The sequence below is a fragment of the Ammospiza nelsoni genome, chromosome 15 (genome assembly GCF_027579445.1).
Source record: "Ammospiza nelsoni isolate bAmmNel1 chromosome 15, bAmmNel1.pri, whole genome shotgun sequence".
In the NCBI taxonomy this organism is placed as follows: Eukaryota; Metazoa; Chordata; class Aves; order Passeriformes; family Passerellidae; genus Ammospiza; species Ammospiza nelsoni.
The window spans coordinates 5,571,499-5,589,366 of NC_080647.1; the positions used below are offsets into that span (position 1 = coordinate 5,571,499).

General features: G+C 56.3%; 1 protein-coding gene across 1 annotated transcript in view; it reads left to right on the forward strand.

Annotated features, from left to right (window-relative positions):
* Window positions 1–14,705, forward strand: part of EFNB1 (ephrin B1) — a 47,306-nt gene extending 32,601 nt beyond the window's left edge. The window contains exons 3-5 of the mRNA XM_059482785.1: window positions 8,192–8,284; window positions 9,213–9,341; window positions 10,260–14,705. Coding sequence (XP_059338768.1) covers window positions 8,192–8,284; window positions 9,213–9,341; window positions 10,260–10,648 — 611 coding nt within the window. The 3' untranslated portion in view covers window positions 10,649–14,705. The remainder of the gene's footprint in view (window positions 1–8,191; window positions 8,285–9,212; window positions 9,342–10,259) is intronic.
* The last annotated feature ends 3,163 nt before the right edge of the window (window positions 14,706–17,868 follow it).

Genomic DNA, 17,868 nt, shown 5'->3' on the forward strand with positions numbered 1-17,868 from the left:
ATTCCTCAGTGTCCAACCTGTCCCATGAGCCTCTTTAAAGCACAGAGCGCTTGTTTGATGACAATGCTGAAGGAAAAGCAAGGTCCTAGTAGATGTTTCCTCATAAATCCGACACATTTGCTGTTTATTGTGAGTCCTTAAGCCTTTCAATCCATTTTTGATGTAATAACGTCCGTAATCCAATCCAACGCTTTTTGGCAGCGGCATGCAGTGAGAGCGGATCTATTACCCTGAGTGTTGTGTTAAAGCCCTTGTCTTGCATTTCTGTTTTTAGATGCAATTAGTCTTAACCTGGCAAGAGTTATTTGTTGTAAACCATCGCTGCTGCTGCGATGTGGCTTCGTCCCCGGGCCACGCTTCGTCAGCGTTTTCCTGCAGCTCAGCAAGAGGAAGGGGGTCACCTATACCCTGCCAGCTGCCAGGATCATCCTTCCTCCTCGGGAACTTTTTTTGGGACACGTTGCCATACTCACTTTTCTGGCTGTGCTCCTCCGGCTTCCGTTGGTTTGGGAAGCCTTCAGCCCGTGCCAGTGCATGTGTGCAGAGCCGCTCGTGCTCCTTCCTGCATTCCTTGGGATTTGATAATTCCCTCCCTGGTTCCTTGGGCTGGGGGCTGTGCCAGGGGGGGCTTTGTCAGCCTGCCAGCTCTTTACTGATGCCATTTGAATGTGGCCACTTTCATGTGCTCCTCATGCTCCTTCCCACAACTTGTTTGGTGGAAGGGAGTTGAAAGCCCAAGGGCCGTTTGATGCCATGATGGGAGCTGTGAACTTCAGCTGATAAAACTCCAATTAAGCAGCTTCCTCATTCTTCACCCAAAGGGGCCCGGCTTGCGACACATCCGGGCCAAGCAGAGCCGGCCTGGTGGCATCCATCTGGTTTTGGGGCTTTGCTGCTCCATCCCCATTCCCATCCCTCTGGGAGCTGCTGGCAGGGGATGGTGATGCCGCGTGGGAGCCGCTGGCTGGACACAAATGGCTCTAACGGTGTCCTGCTCCCGACTTCAAAGCCCGGGCCCTGGCCATGTCAAACCCAAATAATGGCCCTTAGACAACACGCGGTTCCTTGTCTCGCAGGCTTGTCTGAAGAGCGTGACCACAGTAAATGTGATTTTGTTGAGCCCTGTCCCTTAAGCCTCTGCCTCTTTTCTCTTCTCCTCCTCCCTCCTGACCTTTTCGGCTCAGCGCTGTCCCCGGACAGCCCCTGGCAGCTGATCTCATGGCTCAGCCTTTCATGGCCCTAATAGGGATGAAAAGCCCCCTCAGAAAGGGCCGGTGTCCCGGGCCCGGCCGGGAGGTAAATACCCCGTGCTTTGATCTGCTCTGGGGCCAGGGGGGCCCTGCCTGCCACAAACCCCCACCCAAGAGTCCCTGCCTGCCATAACCATCCACCCAGGGGTCCCCATGCCCGCTCATCTCCCTGGCTGCTGGGCAGCCCAGCTCTGCCTACAGCCCTGGCACACCAAGGGCTCTGGAGCTGGGCACTGGGTGCTGTTTGCCTGGGGAATTCATCTGGCTGCATCCCAGGATGCTCTTCCCCAAGAGAAATGATTGGCAAGAGCATCTCTATCATTGTCACGACCCCTTTAACATTGTCACGACCCATTAGGAGAAAACAAAACATGTTTAACTCCTCAGTGCTCCTGAGCACTGAGGTGACAGTAGAGATGGCAGAGATGATGGCAGTGAAGAGGTGACATCTCCCCCTGTATCACCTGCCTGATCCTGCTGTGCTGTGGTGGGAGGCTCACGCCAAAGCAGATTTTTGGTGCATTCCATCTTCCCTTTCCTCACCCTGGCTCTTCCAGCCCCTGCTCCTCCTGCCATGTCAGCAGCAAATCCCAGGGCATCTCCTGCAGCTGCATGGATTGTGGTGGACCTGGCTCTTCAGTGGTGGTCACCTCCGAGGACTTCCTCTGGGACACTAGAAGTGATTAAACCTGGCTTCTTTTGGATTAAATATTGAGTAGGATACTCTTAAGACAGAAAGAGTTTTCAGCTTGATGAGGAATTGAAACAAATCCTGGCATACTGGTGTGGCTGGGAAGCTGTGTGTGGATAAGTGCAGGCAGCTACTTCCTTAGCATATTTTTTTAAATAACCATAACATCAAGACCCTCTCCCTGGGCTTTTCTCCTGGGATCCCTATTGCAATCCACTGCTCCCGTAGTGCTGGAAAGAGTCTTGTTGGCATCACTGCAGCTCCAGACTGGTGTGGAAGGATCTGTAATGGTGGGTGCTGGGATGTGATGGTAGGTGCTGGGATGTGGTGGTGGATGCTGGTGATGGTGGGTGCTGTCTGTCAGACCAAGAGCTCACTGGGAGCTCCAGGAAGCACCATCACACTGTTGCTCTGTCAGATCCTCTATCCCTGATCACCTGAAGTTTTCTTTGAGCCCCTGGGAGTGTGGATGGAGCCTGAGCTCAGGTGAGCAGCTGACATCAGCCTTGCTGCAGGAGGATGGCACTGTCTGTCTCCATCCCCTTCCCAAAGGATTTCTCAGTCATCTCCCAGAGGTTTTGCTACCTAACAGGAGAGATTTACACCCTGTTAAAAGGCAGTAAGTGCTTTCCTCCCCTCCGGCTCCCAGCAGGGCCCACAAATGACTCTGGCAGAGCATCAGGTGGGGAATTATGTGGCACTTTCATCCTGATCTGTCTCCAGTTGCTTGGGGTGACCACAGAGACTGCGCAAGTCACCTTCCTCTCCCAGTGATGTGCTCTTTCTTTGGAAGGGATGGACAGACCTGAAGACAAAGGGTTTATTTAGGGCTGTGGTCCTCCTGAGCTGAGCAGGAAGCAGGATGGACACCGGGAGTTTCCACAGCTCATCCATACAGACAGTGTTGATGATAAAGGGCTTGAGTGAGTCACCAAGCTGTGGTCCTGCAGCCAAGATGTGTTTTCCAGCCTGGATGAGGTTTCCTGCAATCCAGCAGTGACTCTTAATTATGATACTAATTAGAGCTGGTTATAATTTTCCACCAGAAAGCTGTTTTAATGGGAAATTAGCTTTTCACTTAAGCATTACTTGGGTTAAAGTGTCTTTTTCCAGTGGATACTTCAGTGTTTGCCTATTCTCCCTTTGCCCCAGGAAAGAGTGGGAGAGAGTGGAACTATAGGTGGTGAGGATGAGTGTGGTGGGTGGTGGCCTCCCTTCTTCCAGCTCTGTGTGTGTCCCTCTGCTCTCTATAAGGAATGGGGATAATTTAATTTGATTATGGGGGTGCTGACCCTGGCCAGGGAAAGCCAGACCCCATTCCAGCCAAACCCCACCTGATGGTTTTCATTCCTATTTCCAGCAGTGCATTTGAACTGGAGATTTTCCCACTGTGTTTGCTGGAGCAGGGAGTGTGGGATGGGATGTCCAGATTCCCATTGCTGCAGTGACAGGCTCCTCACCTGCCCTGCACAGCTGTGGGGAGGGATGCAGCAATCCCCACGGCTTCACGGCATGGCAGTGCCCTGAAGAGAGGGGCTCCTCTCTCCATGCCAGACCGTGTGGCTGGGGCAGCTCTGGAGCAGCTCTGGAGCTGCCAGGAATGGCTGTGAAACCCAAGCCTTGCAGGGACGGGACAGGGCCGGGCTGGCTCACTCAGGCATTTCAGGGGCTGCAGGGCCCCTTCCCGGCGCAGCTGCCTCGGGAAGGCTGGGAGAGGGCTGGAAGGAGGCTGGAAGGCGGCTGGAAGGAGGCTGGAAGGCGGCTGCCGGCCCCTCTGGCAGTGTGACAGCATGGGGTGGGCTCCCTCTGCACAGCCCCTGCCCCCGCGCTGGCAGCAGCCCCAGCCAATGTGCTGGAGTTCAGGAGAGGGTCCGGGGGATGTGTGCAGGGTGGGGGGCTCGTGTCCCCACAGTGGGGCTGGCTAGGAAGTGACACCGATATTAATATTAATAGTACCAATAATGGGATGCCCTGAGCCGGAGCTGCGTGGCCCTGATGCCTGGGAGGAGCGGCAGGAGGAGGAGGAGGAGCAGGGGCTGTAACCAAGCCGTGCCCCAGGGAGTTGGTGTGCAGTGGAGCAGGCGGGTGCCTCTGCTCCGTGACCTGGAAGTGGCTCCGTGTCCCCTGGGGTGCCAGCCTGGTTGGGATGGGGGGAAGGAGCTCAGTGCCCGTGGTAGGTTGGGCAGTGCAGCACCTCTGTGTCGGTACTGAGGGAGTGTAAAACAGCTTGAAAGATCTGGAGAGGGGAGGTGGCAGGAGCTGGGATTTTGTCTGAGGTGCCGTCTGCTTGTGGATTTCTGCAGGGATCTCTGACAGTGTCCGAGCACGTCAGAAATGTGGGAGCCACATCTCCAGGGTGACCTGTAGGGGCTTCGTCTGTGCCAGGAGGGGCTTTCAGCCCAGGGGTGTCCAGGCTGGGCTCAGGCTACTCTACAAGCTGCCCCGTGGTCCTGGCAGGATCAGGGTCAGGCTGTGAGACACTGGTGGGATGCTGCCACCTCTCCTGAAGTGATGGAAACACAAACCTTATGCAGGTCTGGGGGTGAGGAGGGTGCTGGGGATGGTGGCCGGGCTGTGGCCACGCCGTGCCTGGCTGGGGCTGGGGCTGGAGCAGGGCTGAGCTGCACAGATGGAAGAGTGATTAAGAGCAATAAAAGGAAAGAGACTTGGATTCACTACAGTCTCAGCACATTAATTGTGCTTTGGGGCCCAAATCATAACGCAGCCCTGCTAGAGGGAATCCAGCAGAGAAACCAAACATCTCGCTCTGGCCAGGGCTGACCATTTAAGAGACCCATGCCTTCATCTCTTGCCAGGTATTACTTCCAGCATCTCCCATCTGCCAAAACCCGAGTTCTCCTTTGAAATATTTTTAGGGGAGGGAGAAAAGCTCTGGTGACACCGAGTGCTGACGCTGGGGAGGCAGCAGGGACAGCACATGGCATTGCTGGCTTGGAGACGGGACCATGGGGTTGTTGGGGATCTCAGCCATCTGTCCCAGCTCCGTGCTGTGTGTCACTGGGCTGGATGGGCATGTGGGATTCCAGGAGTGGAGGTCCTGCCTGGCTTCCATGGTGGCTGAGCATCTCCTCTAAATTGACAAGCAATTACATGGTTAATGGTATCACTGTTAAATCCTCATCACTCAGCAGCCCGGGGCTTAATGCTCCATTAGGGCAGAGGCATCTGATGGCTCTCTGGGCTGGGAGCAGCCTTTGGAAGTCAGCCTTTGGAAGTCACTGGCCAGAGGTTATTTTTGCTCTCCCAGTCCTACAGCCAACCTGCAAATCCATCCAAAATGGAATAAGGCAGGAAAATGCTCCTGCGTGCTCAGTGTTGCTGGGTCTGGCTGGACTGAGCCTTGCTGGTGTGGCATGGGGAGGTGACAGTGTTGTTTGAGACCTGCCATTTCCTATTCCATAGCTATGCCCAGCTCCCTGCCTGCCTGCCTTTGTTGTGTCACAGCTCTGCCTCCTGCTGCTGCTCTGCAGCTGCCTCTCTGCAGCTCGGGGCTCTCCCAGCTCTCCTGCAGCCGTGTCTGTGGATTTAACATTTTCCTCTGTGGGTTGCTGACTCTGGATTCCATCGGCAGCTGAGGATTGGTGGTGTCACCACAACTCACCCTAACTGTGGCAGTGAGTGGCACAGGTACCTGAGGAATCCATCAAGTGCCACCCAGATCCCAGTGTGGATCCCCTGGTGCTGGGCTGAGCTGAGCCTGGAGCCTTCTGCTGGAGCTTCTTCCACTGGGAAAGCAGGAAACAGAGCGGGAGGAGCAGCTCTTCATCACTGAGCTTCACAGGGAATTGCACTGGAGCAGCCTTTCCCGATGGATCAGGGACCTGCTGCTCTCACATCACCCTGCCCTGCATGTTCACATCCAGCTCTCTGGACTCTGCACCATTTGGATGGATTTGGGAATTTTGGATTTTGACTTTTGGAAGCCCAGCCAGCTGCGTGGAGCATCCAGCCTCTCTCTGGCCCATTGTGGATTTACACAGAAAGTGGAAGCTCATGTCTTTGTTTCCAGAGGCCATTCCAAGACCATCACTGTGGGTTTTACAAATGTTTTTCCCTTTTTTGTTCCCTCAAGCAACTGATTAATTTTTCCACATGGTTCCCTCTCAAAGCTGCTTTCTTCCTCATCATTTCCATGGCTAGAACAAGAAGAAACTTTGTGTCCAAGTGTGGGGTGGGAAGAAGGATGCTCAACTGTGTCCCTTCATCCATCCCTGTGGCTCCAGCTGCTCCCTCTGTCCCCTTTGGACCTTTAATATTTTTTGTTGTCTGTGGATGGAATGTCTTTGGAGAAACTGCTGCCTTTGTGGAGTCTTCTGGTTTCCCCCACTTGAACCACACTTGCTTGTTACACATTTTGTTATAATTAGTTAATTATTTATAAATCAGACCTCATGAGGCCTCACAGGGACTGGTTTTTACAGACTGCTGCCTTCTCCCTTGATGGATGAGTCTCTTTGAGGTGCAACAACCCATGACATGGAGCTGGGAATCTGGGAAACAATTCAAGGAGCTGCTTCAGGGCTGTGAGCTGGGATGTACCTGCTGATTTCACCCCCAAACTGGCGCCTCCAGCCTGGGAGAACTGGGCTGCCGAGCTTCTGCTGGAGTTCACTCCTGATGGGTTTTTACGGGGAGTCTGAGCTCAGGTCCATCCTGTTTGGATTCCAGAGAACTTGTGCAGGCTGTCAGGGGCGTTTCTCCACATTCCCAGGCATTTGCGTGGGGCTTGGTGCTGACAGTGCTGCTGTTGGAAGGGCTGCCAGCAGATCCCAGCTGGATGCACCATCCCAGCTGGAGGCACGGCTCCATCCCATCCCAGGAGCTGCTGGCAGGGGGGACCTTGCTGTGGGAGAGGTGTTAACTCAGCAAATGGCCCAGGGACTTTCTGATTAGGAAAACATTTGCTGGGATTTCAGGCAGGAGCCTTGATTGCACAGAGGTGTTTGGAAGGAGCTGATGGACTCAGAGCCTGCTTCCTGGAGGGATCTGGGCGTGCTTTCCAGTTTATCCCAGCGTGGAGGCTCCTGGAGGCACCCAACCTCCTGCTGGGTGCCTCATTGCTCTGTCCTCCAGACTCTTCCTGTCCCCTCAGCAACACCCAGCAGGGTCCAATGGATTCATCCCAAATTTCTGTCAGTCACCTGCCCTCCCAGACCTGCTTTTTTGCAGGATGGAGGCAGGAATTGGGCTGCACAGGGAATCTGAAACCCTGGGGCTGAGCTTTGACCTGAGGCTCTGGGAAGTGTTGGCTGCACTGTGCTGGCCAAGTCCTGCCTTGTGTCTGGAAAATTATTCCTGGACTCCATGATTCTCCATCACATTGCCTTCCCCGAGCTGTTGCTGAGCTCCTCCCAGGTTTCCCTGCTTCCTGGGGTGAATTGATCCCTGTGGTTAGATTTGGTGGAGCACTGGGATGCTTTGTGTTTGCATGGGGGTGGGATGGGGTGGGAGCCATCCTGGTCCCTGGGCCAGGCACAGTGCCCACATCCAGGGCCCTGGTGGAGTCAGAAACCAGTTTTTTGAGTCTGTTTAGCAGAATCTGCCATTTAGGTGCTTAATCCTGAAATCTTTGTGTTTGGGTTTATTCTCTCTTGTGTTCCCCCTGCCCTGAGCCCTGCAGAGGGCTGGAGGATGGGGGAGGATGGGGGAATCTTCCCTGTGCTCCCATGGGATCCAAGGGCTGAAAACTCCGTGCCGGCTCCAGCGAAAAGTTAATGTGAATTTAAGTGACTTCTGCCCTGCAATTAGAGCCCCCGGAGTCCACTGGGGCTCTGAGTTTACATTCTTCACCGAGGCACAGGGTGTAATTAGAGATGTATAATTTAAACTGTGCATATGCAAGTGTTCCCATTCTGCACCAGGAGCAAAGGAAATTATCCAGGAATTAAAGGGGAAGGAGGGTGCAGGCGTGGAGAATGGCTCACTTGTGTGGATGTGGCAGTGAGAGGAAGCTGCAGGGATCATGTCCTCGCTGCTGCAGGCAGATTTGGAAGGGGCGGGATCTGGAAATTTGGAGGGTTCTGGATTGGGGTGTGAAGATGTGGCTGTAATTGGGGGTCAGGAGTGAATTCCTGGAGTAGGAAGTGCCAGGGGATAGCTGGGACCTGCGTGGCAGTGCCAGGGGACAGTGAGGACCTGTACAGTAATGCCAGGGAACAGCAGAGAGCTGCCCAGCTGTGCCCTTCCAGCTCCTAGGAACCTGTCTAACATTCCCTCTCTTTTCTTGCAGCCACTTCCAATGGCACTCTGGATGGCCTGGAGAACCGGGAAGGAGGGGTCTGCCAGACACGCTCCATGAAGATTGTCATGAAAGTGGGGCAGGGTGAGTCCTTCCATTCCCTGGGGTCTCCTGCTGCCCCCTGATCCAGGGTCCCTGCTCCTCTGGGGAATGTAGGAGTTCAGGATTGCAGGGAAACTGAGGCCAGGCCAGCTGCTCCGGGGAGCACTCTTGGAATTTCATTTTTAGGATCTTTCTTCCTGCCTTTTTTGTCCTGCCAACATGGCGCACGTGCGGAGCACTGGGGTTGAAAGGGAGCGATTGTTCCCGGTTACCTCGTGGGCCATATCCCAGTGGGAAGTGAGCTCAGCACAGGACCCACGAGCCCTGCAAGTGGCTCAGGGGGCTGGCACAGGCAGTGCCCTGTGACTTCCTGGGCATCCAAGGGGGGATTGTATCTGGCCAGGCATCAGGGATTGGGCTTGGTGGCTCTCAGCTCTGGAGGCCACCAGGCTGTGGGGACTTCAGTGGCAGTAGGACACCAGGGTGTCACCAACGGGCTCTTCTCCTGGAGTTCCTGCTCCCCTCCACTTCCATCCTAAGCTGCTTCCCAGCCCCATTGATGCCTCGGCCTCATTTCAGCCCTGACTCGGATGCGCAGCTCCCGATTCTGCTTCTCATTATTGTGTTTGCACATTGGGGCCAATATTTATAATAAACAGGCAAAGCTGTGCTGCAGCCTTGGCCTCCTGCCTGCCCTTCCCTTCCTTTCCTCCTGCTGCCCAAGCAAGAAACCTGTCCCAGCCCACACACGGGAGCTCTGCAGACAGCAAACCAGGGAATTAGGGTGGGGACTTGCTTCCCACAAGCCCTGGAGCAGCTCAGCCTTGCTCTGTTGCTCTCGGCATCTCCCAGTGCTCCTGTGCCCCATGGGAGTGGCTGACAAGTGGGGGCATTTCTTTAGGGGGGACAAGCTGCTGCCTTCCAGGTTGGACCAAGGCTTCTCATGCACCCCTCCTCTCTCCTTTCCCAGATCCCAACGCGGTGATCCCAGAGCAGCTGACGACGAGTCGGCCGAGCAAGGAGTCGGATGACACCGTGAAGGTCGTCACGCAGGGCCCGCGCAGCAAGGTCCCAGCAGTGGAGGAGCCTGGCAAGCCAGGTGGGTATTCCAGGGATCCCCAGGAGAGGGATGGGCATCCTCTGCCTGCCATGGGGCCAATGAAATGCCTCCAAGTTCAGCTTGTTGCATGGATGCCAGGGATACCAGACTCTCTGGATCGGGGATCTGGATGGGTTTGCTTTAAGCGTTATGCTCATCTCTGCTGTCCCAAGCCCAGGTTGCAGAGCAGCTTGGGTTTGTTTCCTCAGCTCCTGGCAGAGCTTGGCAGAGAAGTGCTGTTTCAGCACTCTTCCTCCTCCTCCTCCTCCTCCCATGTGTTCCTCACAGGACATCTGAGAGGGCTTGGAGGAGGTGAGGTCCTTGGGTGTGAGAGCCCTTTGAAGGTGGTTTCCTGAGTTCCTGACCCCTCTGAGAGCAAAGTGGAATCAGATGAAGCTGGGAAATTTTTCTTTTCTTTCTGCCTGGATCAGCCTCTGAGCACTGCCCCTGTAGGGGCTGCAGCTGCTCCGGCCCAGGGGTCAGTAATTGGAGACTGGGGGGCCCAGGGTGTCAGAGTCCACATTCACCAGGGCACCCTGGTCTGGAATGGTGTCACCTGGACACAATCAACACTCTGCTCCATAGGCTGGGAGATGGGAAGGGGAGCAATGGTGCAGGATGGAGAACAGCGCATGTGGTGCCCCCTCTGTGGATGCCTGGGGCTCCTGCCTGCCCTGCCCAGTCCTTCCCAGGGATGTGTGGTCTGACTGGGGTGGGAAGGTGGGGACCAAGTGCCGTCCCCTTGGAGGTGAGGGACTCCCCTCCTTGGGAGCCCGGCAGGAGAATGTTGTGCTGAGTTTAGGGGGCAGAGAGGGGCTCCAATGAGCAACTCATCCCCCTGCTCCACAGGTGTGATCCATGCATGGACAGAGCACAGATCTGCTGCCTCTCTGACCCCCATCTCCCCTTGCCTTGCAGGCTCCGTCAACCAGGACGGCCAGGAGACCCAAGGTCCCAGCGATGGCTTCCTGAGCTCCAAGGTGGCCGTGTTCGCGGCCATCGGCGCCGGCTGCGTCATCTTCATCCTCATCATCATCTTCCTCGTCGTGCTCCTGATCAAGATCCGCAAGCGGCACCGGAAGCACACGCAGCAGCGAGCCGCAGCCTTGTCCCTCAGCACCTTGGCCAGCCCCAAATGCAGCGGGAACGCGGGCTCAGAGCCCAGCGACATCATCATCCCCTTACGGACTACAGAGAACAACTACTGCCCGCACTACGAGAAGGTGAGCGGGGACTACGGGCACCCCGTCTACATCGTGCAGGAGATGCCCCCGCAGAGCCCAGCCAACATTTACTACAAGGTGTGAGGAGCAGCCTGGGAACGGCCGATGCAGCAGCGCGGGAGCGCCGATCGCGGGGCTGGCGCCGCAGGGAGGAAGCGAAACGTTCCCCCCACCCTGGCACGGCGCGGGCAGCGCCGGGAGCGGCGCTGGGGAGCAGGGGGCTCAACGCTCACGTGCTGATTCTCCCCTTTGTATTTAGTTTTGTAGTTCTCAGCTTTTGTAATCCCGAGACTCTGAGGGTGAGCCTTCAGCCTCCTCCTCTTCTTCTCCAGACTGTGGCCGGCCGTGGGGGGCGGGCGCCGTGCCTTTCTGTGCTCGGGACACCGCTGGCAAACCCGGAGACTCCACCTCCCCTTTGTGGTTTGGGATTTCCCCGCGTCACCCCTCCGGGCCTGTGGGAAGTGCCCGCCAGCGCCGCAGGGTCCCGGAGCCTGGAGCGACGCCGGGGCCTCGGTCCCAGGAGCAGCGAGCGCACAGGGGGATGAGGAGGAGGAGGAGGATGCTTTGCCATGGTGCCAAGATGCAGACAACTGTGCAGGGAGGAAGCTGGCAAACCCGATTTACTACTACTACTATTATTATTATTATAATAATTATTTTAATTTTTTTGTAACATTTTTATTTTTGTGAATTCCGGGCGGGACTCCGGCCCGCCACCTCTGGGCACACGCCATCACCTCCTTCCAGCACGTCATCCTGCCGGCCATGGGGCAGATCCCGCTCCCCCCACTGCCCCTGGAAACTTTTGTGTTCGTAGCTGTTGACTCTTGTTTTAGTCTCTTTATAAAAAGAAAGAAAGAAAAAAAATTTTCTATCTCCACCCTGTTTCAAGCGTTCAGTCTCAAGCTGGACACTGCTCCTGCCCCACGTGGAGCAGCCATGGCCTGGCAGCTCTTCCCAACCCCTCTGGAGCATCCCACTGTGGAAAAAAGCCTTTGGCTTTCCATCAGGCTGGGGCTAAGCCTGCTGGAAGCAAAGTAGGGGTTGGCAGAGGGAAGCTGCAGCCCCCTCCCAAGCTGGGCATACTGCAGGTGGTTGTCCTTGGAAAGGAAAACTGGAAAACAAAGGTTCCCAACTTGCAGCTTGTGCCAGGAGTGTCAGAAGGAGGCTGGTGCTCGAGATTGGAAGACCCCCAGAGGTTGGAGCACCAGGCTTGGCTTGGTTGGGAGCTGAGCCAAAGGCTCTTCCACCCTCCTGGTTTACCTGAAGAATCCAGTGCCCCTCGGTGGGACCTGCTTAGGGGACCAGCCCCACTGTGCCTGTTCCCTGCCCTGCTCCTGGTGCAGGAGCATTCCCTGTCCTGCCACCTCCCAGGGGTCCCCAGCCCGGGCTCCCCTGCCCTTGCCTTGCCCATCTCCCACCAAAACTGGAAGGGGTTGAGCCTGTCTGGTGGGATCATTCCCAGCTTCCTCCTCCCGGGAGGAGCCGCCAGCACTGTGGCTGATGCCAGTGAGCCCAGCAGGGCTGGCAGTGCCCTGTCACTGCCTGTCCTCGGGCTGTCCCCCTTCCTCAGTTTCTTTTCCTTCCAGCAGTAGCTGCTTTTGCTCAGGGAGCAGGAGTGGGGCCGGCAGGGCTGTTCCTGCCTGGGCTGTTCCCGCCTGTCCCCAGGGCCCCAATCCCGCGTTAGGAAGTGCCCAAAGAGCGAGGGAGCTGCTCTGCTAAAGTGCCTTGACAAGGAGCGGGCGGGGCGGGGGCAGAGCAGGGACAGGGGCCGTGGCCTGGCAGGATCTGGTGACCTGGGGGGACCCGGTGGCCCGGGGGGGATCTGGTCACCCAGCTGCTGTGCTGGGGTTTGGCCCTGAGCAGGATGGGAGCATCCTGTGGTGTCACGTTGTTGGGTTTAGGGCAGGAATTTGGGCTGGAACGGAGCGGGGTGTCCCAGCTCCCCTCCTGCCATTGGCATCCTGAGGTTGTTCTGCTTCCAGGGCCCCAAACCAGCTGCTTCCCTCGGGAGAGATGCACCCCAGTGGGTGCTCCCCCTATTCCCCATCCCAGCCCTGCTTCCCCCGTGTAGCACCTTCCATCCCTCTCTCCTCTGTGGGATCCACTGCCCATCCTGGCCTGGGAGCCGCCCCCACCAGGACCCCCATTCCCCAATGGGGAAATCCCAAGAGAATTGTGTCTTAAAAAAATCCCCTTTCCCTCTTCCCTTTGCCAAACCTTAGCCTGTGTTTCCCCAAGTGGGAGGAGCCCTGGCTGGATGGTGGTGGCAGTGGTGATGGTGAAAGTGACAGTGGAATCCATTAGGAATAGTGACCGGAGTGGAGGGGGAAGTGAGGGGGCAATGTCGTTTTGGTTTGGTTTTGGTGGAGAAGGGACAGAGTCTGGCCACAGGTTGTACCAAAAGTGATCTGACAGTGCTGATGGCTTCTCATGGTGGTTGTCCCCAGCTGAGGTCTCCATCAGTCCCACTCCTGCTGCTGGGAACAGCTGCAAAATCTTGTAAATATGTGAAGAAAGGGTGAAATCAGAACTCTTGGTTTTTGCTGAGCACCTCGGGCTGCTGGGTCCTGGATCAGAGTGTGTCCCTTGGGTTCTTTTCTTGGAAAGCATTGAAATTTGGTTGATTTTCCTTTTTTAATTTTTTTTTTTAATTTTTTTGTTTCCTCCCCCCTCCTTTTGTTTGTGTAAATACTAGTCTTTTTTGGAAGAAATAATGTAAAGATGTTTTGTATAAACTCCGAATTATTTTCTGGTTGCTTTTTCTTAGAAAAACAAATGAGAACTTAAAAAAAAAGATGAAAAAAAAAGAAATTTTAACCACAAGAACGGGTGTAAAACATTGTCATAGAGCTCAGCCTGGAGCCTGTGGGCTGTGCTGGAGTGTGGGAACTGCCGGGATTGGGACTGGGGACCTGCCCTCAATATAATGCAGGATCAGATGGGCTCCAAGCAGAGAGTGAGGCAGGAATATGGGATTCTGTTCCATCCCAGAATCTGTGGCTCATTCCCAGAGCTCTGAGCCCTGTCCTGGCCAAAGGCAGAGACTTGGGGACCACATGGTGATCTAAAGGGACATCAAATTTATCTGCTTTCTTACTTTAACCAAAAAATCCCTGACCTGGGGATGCAGAACTCCATGCAACATCCTGAGATCCTGCTCTGATTTTCTGGGCCTGTGGAGCTGCTCCTGGTACAGGTCCCTTTCCCAACTGTCCCATTTTGTGTTTGCCTGTTTTGGTTGCCAACTGCCAGCTCACCATGGCTCCATCTCTTCTTGGTGCCAGGGCTGGGATGGCTTCTCCTTAGCCGTGCCCAGTGCAGGGTCCCTGCCCAGGGGTGGTGGCCGTGCCTGGAGCCATCTCTGGTGTCATGTGGCCCTTGTCGTGGGCAGCTGGAAGGCATCAGGGAGCCCCCAGTTCCCCCAGTTGCTCCCAGGAGCTGGGCTCTGAACCTGCATTATATTGACAGAGGGTTTCTGGGAGGTTCCAGAGGTGCTGGAGCAGGGATGGACAATCCCTCTCTCCATCCCGGCAGCGCCGCGCCCCCGCACGTCCCTCCCGCGCTCCCACATTTCAGAGCTGTGCCACCTCCACATCCCACAGCGTCACATCCGCACCGTCCCTGTCCCGAGGGGCCCGGCCCTGCCATCAACCAGCTGGGACTGCCACTGCCCCACCCCTGTGCCACCACCGGAGCAGCCGGGCCGACAGATTTTCCCTGTCCACCCTGCTCTGCCCTTAGCCCCGGGCGGATACGGAGCCTGGCCGTGCTCCTGGTGCGGGGCATGCGGGATGGGGCCGGGGCTGAGCGGGAATGGTTGGGAACGGGCACAGGGGGAGCCAGGCCCCTCTGTGCTGGCACCTCCTTGGCTCCAGCCTTGGCATCCCCATGCTGGTTGATCCTCCTTGGCTCCCGGTGGGGCTCCGGCAGTGCCGGGATCCCCTCGGCCGCGCTCCCGGCGCCGCAGATTTTCTTTCTTCGTGTCACGATCCTGGTTTTGATTCCTTTCGCCTTCTCCCAGCTCTCCCGCCCAGTAGCATATCATCGGCATCGGTAACAGCTCTGTGGCAGCTGAACTCCATGGAGCCATGATGGAACCTGATATATTGTTAAATAAAAGGGTTTTTTTCCTATGGAATCCTGGCTGTCTCCCGTGTGCTTTATTCCTGCCCTAGGTTTGAAAGTGCAGAGTGAGTGGAAGAGATCTGGAAAGAGTTGGCTGGGACAGGTCCTCACCAGCTGGTCCTGGAAGGACCTGGTGGACTTGGTTTAGTCAGGAAAAATTGGGATATTTTTGTTCAGTATTTACAGCATGGACTCAGGATTTCATGAACTCAGGGTTGGATATGGTTGGGCACTCCATAGATATGGTTGGACATGATGATCTTAAAGGTCTTTTCCAATCCAAACGATTTTGTGTTTCCATGGCTCTGTCCCTGCCGCTGGAAGCTCCTGGGGGCCACTGGATTCCCCTCAGGTGTGAGGGGCTGTTCCTGTGCTCTGGAGCAGGCAGAGCCTATTGAGAGCTGCTGGTGGCACAGGACAGGGATGTCCCCACTCCTGGCAGGAATGAGCCTGCCCCACGCAGGCACAGGGAAATGCAGGAAGGGAGTGAGGCTGGCTCCTCCTCGCCCTGGAGTTGCTTTAGGAGAGGATGGAGTAATGGAAGTTCCTGCCTGGTGCAAACCACACCTGCTCCAGTCCAGGTTGTCCTGTCAGGAATTGTGGGTGTTGGATTCTGGGGTGACCACAGGGGTATGGGAGGGAATGGGTCTGGTTTATGGGATCTTAAAGTGACGCTGAGGCACCAACCTCACCAAGAGAGGCTGGAGAAAACTCATCCATCCTGGGGTGAGGTGAGCCTTGGAGATGGACCACAGTGGGATGGTTCAGAGCTGCTTGGGCTCAAGCAGAACCTCTGGGACCATGCGAAGAGCCTGCTGGAGTGAGCAGGGAATGGCGGGATGGGGGTCGGGATGGGGGGCCCTGGGGTGCACCAGCTGGGCTCAAATGTGGTTTGCTGGTTTGAAAATCCTCTCTCTCTGCATGCTTTGATCCCAGTGGGAATGAAATAAGGCTTTTAATTCTAAACAGCTTCGCTGGGCCCTGATGCCTGCAGGGAGAACTGGAAGTGCCAAACGTGCTGGGACCTGCCAGCAGAGGGAAAAGTGCTTTAACAGGTTCCTGGAACCCACCCCCGGCTCTGGGGCTGCTCTGGGTGGGACCAGCACGGACTGGGGGGTGCAGAGCCTGTGAGCCCCACGGGGTCACTCCTGGTGCTCCATGTGTGCCCTGAGGCAGCTGCTGAGGGGTTCCATAGGACAGGGATGTGCTGGAGCTGCTTCTCCTTCTGATCCCACCCCAGTGTGAGATCCTGCAGAAGTCCCCGTGCTAGGAAAGGTTTGGTTGGGAGCACCCTTGTCCCTGTCTGTGGTGGGAGGGGACATCAAACCCTGCTGCCAGTCAGTGCCCATGGGGACATGGGTGCCAAGGCCATGTGGTGGCTCTGCTCTGCTCCCAGGGGCCGGCTGGCAGTGAGGGATCAGCAGGATCCTACCCGGGAGCCTCTGGATCTGGAAAGTTCATTAAAGCTGCAGAGCTGCTGATGGTTTTGGATGTCCATCAGGACTGGAGGAGTTATTTTAATTATTTCACATAAAGGAGCTTTTTGTCGAGTTTATTAACTCGCCCTTGGCCGGATCCCACTTGGGAGTGGGGCGGCTGCCAGGCCCGCAGAGCTGGAGTGTTTGGAGGGATTGGGATGCTGGGGTAACCATGTCGCTGGTGCAGGAGTGTTTAGGGGGATTGGGATGCTGGGGTAACCATGTCACTGGTGCAGGAGTGTTTGGGGGCATTGGGATGCTGGGGTAACCATGTCCATGGTGCAGGAGTGTTTGGGGGCATTGGGATGCTGGGGGTAACCATGTCCATGGTGCAGAAGCATTTTGGGGTTAAGGATGCCAGGGTCACCCCAGATGCAGGAGTGGTGCCACCGTGCCATGGCCAGAGTGGAGCCCCCATGGAAGGGGAGCCCATATGGGAAGCGCCTGTATGACTTGGTTAAGTGATGGGAAGCTCAAAGCCCCTTGGAAGGTGAGCAGGGAATGATGGACCTGCAGCAATTCCAGCTCCAGTTTGAGACCAGGCTCAGCTGGAGATGGGACACTGGGGCTGCTGTAGGGGTCAGAATGAGCTCTGGAGAGGGGGAGCACAGGACAGGAACACCCCAGGATTCGCAGAACACTGGCTCAGTGTTCTGGGGCTGTGCTGGTGGCCCTGGTGCTGACAGGGTGCTCTCCCTGTTCCACCCATCCTCTCCCTCCTAATCCCAGCACTGCCAAGGCATTGCCATCCCTGGAGCTTCCCTCTCCCCTCAAGGCTCTGAGCAGCAGTGGCTGCTGCCCATCCATGGACAAGCTGGCCCTGGGAGGCAGCAGGGATGGATCTGGAGCACCAGAACCTCCAGCCTCTGCTCTTCCCATCCTTGGCTGTATTCCCTGGATCTCAGCAGAGCTGAGGGTGAACAGGACAACATATCCCAGGTTTCCTTTCCAATATCACACCCCACTGCTGCAGCCCATTCCTGGCCTCATCCACCCTTCCCAGCACACTCAGCCTCCTGCTCTGGCATTTCCACTCCAAGGGGAGCATCTGACCCCCCCAGCCTGGAAGGGGCTGGATAACAGCAATTCCTGCTCATAAACCTTGGCTGGACCAGCTGCAGCCGCCAGGATTGGGAAGTTTATCCTTGTTTTCCCTACAGTGTATCCAAAATAACTAACAGGTTTTCCTGGTTGAGGCAGTGGGCTTTTCCCACAGCCAGGCCTTCTGCTGCATCCACTGGCTCGCCTGCACCTGGTTTCCAGGGAGAGGAGCCTGGAAGATCCATTAGGCTGTCGTGGAATGCAACGAGTCCCACGGGCTCCGTAATAAGAGCAATAACGGGAATGCACTGGGGGGCTGTTTGTCACTGGGATGGGATGGGGTGGGATCAGATGGGACAGGGATGGGGACACGCAGGGGATGGGAAGGAGGTGGGAATGTGGACAGTGATCTCTGTGTCACACGCTGAATGGGATGGGAGGAGGAGAAGGGTGAGGCAGAGGAGGAAAAGAGCACAGCTGGTGCTGGCAAGGCAGCGGGTCGGGCTCCAGCTCTCTCCCTGTGTTCCTGTGCCACTGCCAGCCCCATCCCTGTGCCAGGGCAGCCATCTGTGCCCGAGGTGGAGCAGATCCGGGCGGAGCGGGCCCGGCGCCGCTCGCACAAAGGCGCTGCAGTTGGACCCAGCGGAGCTCAAGTGC